Genomic DNA, 5881 nt, shown 5'->3' with positions numbered 1-5881 from the left:
AGCAGGGAGCATCTTCGTAAGACTTGATTTTCGATCTAGTCAGTTGGTGACTCGCAGAAATTTTGAAAAATGTCCCCTTTTCCTGTTCGGCTTCTTTTCCCCCCTTTAAGCATTTTGCAAACGCGCACTTACATAGAGAGAGCGATGTGCTATAAAATGAGCCGAGGGTTAAAATGAACGTGGCACTCGAAATTATATTGTCGAAAGGAAGCATAGCTTAGATGAGAGAAGGTGCAACAGGGTCTAAATATTCACCCCTTTCTTTCGATGCAAGTAACTGATTTGCAAGTGACCCTCAGCAGCAACAACCTGATGGTTTGAGATGCATGGATTAGGTGTTTCTACAGCAGGGAAGGCGGTGCATTCTGTCTATTTAACTGTGCGTCCTGATGCTGTTCCCTGCAGTGAATAGCACTTTTAGCTAATGCGATAGATATTCCAAGTCCCAGAGCAGGGCAAAAGACCAACTAATAGGAGCCAACAAACTCCCAGTTTTCAAGAAAATTGGATCCACGTTAATGAGAAAAGCTCAATTACTGTATGTGAAAGTTCGCCATTTCCCGTTACTCTGTGGAACACCGCGACGCGTGTTAATCAGATTTATATCAAAGGTGTTACATTAGAGTCTAGAAGCGCTCAAAAAGTATTTAATCAAGTTTTATCATGGCATCACGTTTATCTGAATATGGACCTACCTACATTTACCTCAATTATCCTGGTAAAGATGTCAAGCACAATTGTTTGCTCGTTTCGACCAATGCTCCTCCCCTCAGGGCTCTGTCGTAAAGCAGGCGCCTGGCTAAAATAAATCAAAGACAAGAGGATTCGGGGCTCGCCTCCTCCAAAGCCGATCAATCGGATCTCAGGCGGGCTCCAAAACATCCTCTTACGTCGACATTCACAAGAGGAGCGACAGAGGGAGAGCTGAGCGCAGCACACGGGTAGATCCTCTCAAACCGTTTTACCTGCTCTGTCGCTAAACCATGTCGTTGAGCCCAAAACACACAACGCCTTTTTCAGTGACAGACATCCTGAGCCCGATTGAGGAGACCTACAAGAAGTTTGGTGGCATGGACGGCGCAGGCAATCTCGGTCCTCCTCTGGGGGGTTACCGCCAAGCTCAGGTCTCCCAGTCCAGCATGCAGCAACACACCATGGCACACAACGCCACGGTAGCGACCACCTACCATATGCCCCACGGCGTCTCCCAGTTTTCACACGGGGCCATGGGAGGCTACTGCAACGGGAGCATTGGCAACATGGGGGAACTGCCTTCATACCAGGACACCATGAGGAACAGCGCTACAGGGAGCGGCTGGTACGGCGGAACGAACCCGGATCCCAGATATTCAACAAGTAAGACTCCCTCAAAAAGAAGTTCTCTCTCATTTCACTCAGATTTCGGCCTGGGCTTGGTGGCCGAGGTTTTGAAATAGATCCATTTAAAGAGCTGTCTGATTAACCTAATGTAGATGTTCATTGGGAGGTAATATCTCATTCGCTTACTCTGACTAATAAACGACCTATTTAGAAGAAACCTGAGCAGATAGCCGAGCATGTTTGCAAGGCAACTGTACAATGTTTCACTTCGCAAACGCCCTGAGCAGGTCAGGCCCCGTAGAGAATTATCATGCCAGCATAATCGAGTTTGTTTGTAATGTGACATATTTGTGCAGTTAGTACTTAGGAATGGAATGATCAAACCAATTAATGTTTACTTAACATCATTTATGTATAATTTTGTTCAGGGAATTTAAAAGAGATAGGATGTGGATGATTAATATTGTGTGAATGACAGAACACTGCTTTCTAATAACGTAACTGATGAGTCTGAGTAAAATTTCTACCTCCCAGCATTTTTAATCAGAATTTTTTTCCCCCCTTTGAAATGTTTGTTTAGTCTCCCGATTCATGGGGACATCTTCAGGGATGAACATGTCCGGAATGGGGACTTTAGCGGGAATGACAGATTCGGCCAAGCCCATGGCACCTTTACACGCAGCGCCAAGAAGGAAGAGAAGAGTATTGTTCTCTCAGGCCCAGGTCTACGAGCTGGAGCGACGCTTCAAGCAGCAGAAGTACCTGTCCGCTCCCGAGAGAGAACACTTAGCAAGTATGATTCACCTCACCCCGACACAAGTCAAGATCTGGTTCCAAAACCACCGCTACAAGATGAAACGTCAGGCCAAAGACAAGGCTACTCAACAAATGCAGCAAGAGAACAGTTTGTGTCAACAGCAGCAGTCTCCCAGGAGGGTGGCCGTGCCAGTGCTTGTGAAAGACGGCAAGCCCTGTCAAAACGGCTCCAGCACCCCAACCCCCAGCCAACAAGCACAGCAGCAACAGGCCGCTAATGGGATCCTCCCAGTCGCCAGCAGCACCATCTCCCAGCAACAGAATCAACAAGTGAATTCACTCGCTCAGACCCAAGATCTCGCCCAAGTGTCGCCAAATCCATCGTCTCTCCACAATTCGGTAACCAACATGTCTCAAATGGACACGGCTACTGCAGACTACACGGGTAATATGGTGAATCCTGGCCTGCTGTACGGCCGGACCTGGTAGAATTCCCTTACCAAGGCACGACTGGAGATGTGTGAGACATTAGAGAAGGTTTGGACTGGCAAACTTTGCAACACATACCCAGAATTGCACCTCTCGGGTTCTTTTGGACGTGTTCTTTACTGTGAAATTTGAGGACAATGCAACATAGTGTTAACTTGGAGCCCTCTCTGACTTTGGGGACTTACTGGGAAGACGCCGCGATACAAAAGATAAATACAGGTTAAATTTAAAAAAAAGATATCTGTGACCGTTTGGATTTGCTTAGACAGTTGTGTAATTTGTAGTTAACAAGTTGTTGAATTGGATTGTGAATGCTGTTCCATTCCGGGGAGTCAACATGACTACATACCAGGTTAGAACAATGAAGAACGAAATATGAATTCATCCCATGGCCCGACAGTATCCTACCGGAAACACTTTTCACAACTTGTTGCGAATTAGCTGTACATTCTTGTAAATTAATCTCTGGATTGTGCAGTCAGTTCGATGTAGTAGTTTAATGATTCAAGACAGAATTATAGGCCCTTCAGAATTTGGTTAATTTCAAACAAGGAGCAGATTGCTGATGTAAAACTGCTTTTTTTATATATTAAAAAAAAATCAGCATTAACGCTTCAAGCATAAACACTCTAGGTTTAAAGGAATGTGCTTGAGACCGACAAATTGAACGGTGCTTTAAAACCGGTGTGATATAGAAAGCGGCACAATATTAGTGTGTAATCTGGAAGGGGGGAAATTAAGGAATAAATAGCATGAACGGAAAACAGTGTTTCACAATAATTTGCCTCCATTGTTGTTAGAATCAGCTAAAAAAAAAATCAATAATGCGGTCAGCACATTTGGAAATGCCGTGTTGTCTTATCTATGAGTTCCATCGCTGCATCCAGTCGGTCTCTAATCCGTTTCTAACGATCATCGCCTTTAACTCGACGGCCTGCACCTGGCCTGCACCGGCTCTCAACTGTCGATGGGATCTAACGCGATCTTGAAACATTTTTTCTGAACCATGCTCAGGATATCACGGCTCTCTCGTGACATCGTTTGCTACTTAGCACATTTTTTAGAGGGATGGTATTGTTTATTATAAGTTTAACATAGGAAAGAGACAGCCAGAAGTGTGGCTTCGCTTATATTTATAACCGAACACGCTTTTCAAAAAAAGACTGATGTGAAATCTACACGTTATTGATATTGTTCTCACCTCGATGTGGGTTTGTCTGTTGACATTTATTTCAATGGGGAATTTTAGGTCTTGTTATTTATTATAACATTTAAAAAAAAATAATTGAAGTTGTATTTTTGATCGAATGCATACTCTCGCACACTGTTAGAATAGAAAAAAAAGTCATTTTATTACACTATCGATCGGTTGTAAAATAAACTCCTGAAATCGCTAAATGCACACAGGGCGGAATTAGCTGGTTGCAAAATTGTTGAAATGTTGTTCCTATTTCACTCCGTTAATTTTTTTTTTGTTCTCTCTTCGCAAATTCCAATGCGAAAACTGCATGGATTCCGAACAGGCGGAATCTTCCAAATTCCTGGGAATTGAAATCTGATTAAAACACCAAAGAGAGAGAGAGAGAGAAGCGCCGTTATGATCGCGCATATTGACCTGAACATGATCGGCGGCTAACCGTTGCCGCCCATCCGCGTCTCAGCGTCGGGGACTGTACCTTACATTTTCCGCAAGGCACCAGCTATGACTGCAGTACTGAGTGCTGTCTCTTTCGATTGAACAAGGGAGGGCTCAATAATAACACCCCTGCCTGTTGACCTGCAAACGTTCTGACTGCCTTCATTTAGATGAGAATGAGTCTATAGCTGAGCTGCTCGGTCTGTCTTCACGAGGTTTCAAAAGCCTAGAAATGAACGCGTCTGGAGCAGAAATTCGTTCGAAATATTTATTTTGCTTTAAAATAAGCGCGCGGATTTTTTTGTTCTTCTCATTCTGTCAGGTAAAAGAAAACGATCAAATAATACATTGATTCCAGATCCTGTGTGGCAGCGTTTAAACGCTATTTTAATTGTTCGCTTAAATGATTAATAAACCAATTCCAGGCAAAAAGGTACTTGTGACATTGATTGGGAGGCCCCACGGGCGAGCAGCTCAATCCGTTTGTTCTCTCAATAGTGTTGAACTCCAACTAGCTTCACAATGGGCAAAAGAAACTTCTTAAAACCTAGGGCACTCCACATCGGTCAAACTTTCACCCGGGGTGGACCTCATTGAGTCATTTCGATGTTCTGGGAATAGCCTCTGTGAGATATGTAAAATTTTGGTTTCCTGTCACATTTAACAGAAGTAATTTCCTAAAGGCTGCTGCAGGTGAATGGGTTTTTCTCTCCTCTCTCAATTGATTGCCTTATCCTCAAAAGACGAACGTTCTCCACAAATCTCGAATGCATTTGCTTATTATAATTTGTGAGGGGGGGGGGGGAGTTTCTTTATATAAAAATGCCTCATTGTAAATATACCTCGTCGATTTGGAAGGGCAAATCGTAAAGCAAACGCGCGTTCCCAACTCGACCTAATATACATTCAAATTAGACTTCCAAATGCTTTTGTGTCTGAAGACAAAATGGAAAGCATCGCTCCTTAACCTTTATATCGGCGCAGAGGTGTCAAGGGAGCTGTACTCCAACCACGTTCAGCTTCCGATGTATCATTATTTGGTGTTCTGCCTATAATACTTGCTTTGGCGTCTAAATGCACCGTTCCTTGGAACTGTTGGCATTTCTGATACTGCCTGCTCCGTGGGCGTCTTTCTCCGATAACCAAAAGGCGATAGCGTGAGATGGATGACTCTGAGCTGTATTCGCGACACACAACCAACATAAACAGAGCCTGCAAAACGAGGAATGAGTTGCAGGTTTCGCCAGACGTGGGGTCCCACGTCTTAGGTAAAGGACGATCAGGCAAATTATCTTCCACATCCACCACTTCCAACCTCCTTTCAAACAAACTACAGGCGATTGCATTGTGGCGACTCTATTGCTAACATTTATGAACACTAAACCTTGAGATGGCATTCAGGCAGAGGCTTATTGTTTGCTTCTTTTTATATAAAAGAACAATTATCAGTTCAACAATCTTGCATTAAACATTTGGATAAAGAACCTGTCATGTGTGGTTGTATCTATTTGATGTAAAAGAGGGCAGGTGAAGTCTGTTTTATCCTCACGCCTAATTTATCCCTGAAAGGACAAGGGACACAGCCAACAAGGCACAAGAGACTTTAAGAACGATTAAGACCAGAAGTGGATTCCCAAGACGCTGTCAGATAAGGGGGGATTGGTTGGCCATCAGTTTTCA

The 5881-nt window shown here is 43.8% G+C and overlaps 1 protein-coding gene across 1 annotated transcript; it reads left to right on the top strand.

Annotated features, from left to right (window-relative positions):
• The first annotated feature begins 378 nt into the window (after nt 1-378).
• LOC122553062 (homeobox protein Nkx-2.4-like) lies at nt 379-5677 on the top strand. The gene is made up of 2 exons (XM_043696540.1): nt 379-1356; nt 1901-5677. Exons 1-2 carry the CDS (start codon nt 984-986, stop codon nt 2563-2565), a joined length of 1038 nt encoding a protein of 345 aa, XP_043552475.1. The 5' UTR covers nt 379-983; the 3' UTR covers nt 2566-5677.
• Nucleotides 5678-5881: the final 204 nt, after the last annotated feature.

This window comes from Chiloscyllium plagiosum, chromosome 9 (assembly GCF_004010195.1).
Source record: "Chiloscyllium plagiosum isolate BGI_BamShark_2017 chromosome 9, ASM401019v2, whole genome shotgun sequence".
NCBI lineage: Eukaryota > Metazoa > Chordata > Chondrichthyes > Orectolobiformes > Hemiscylliidae > Chiloscyllium > Chiloscyllium plagiosum.
This window is presented reverse-complemented; position numbering and strand designations above follow the sequence as displayed.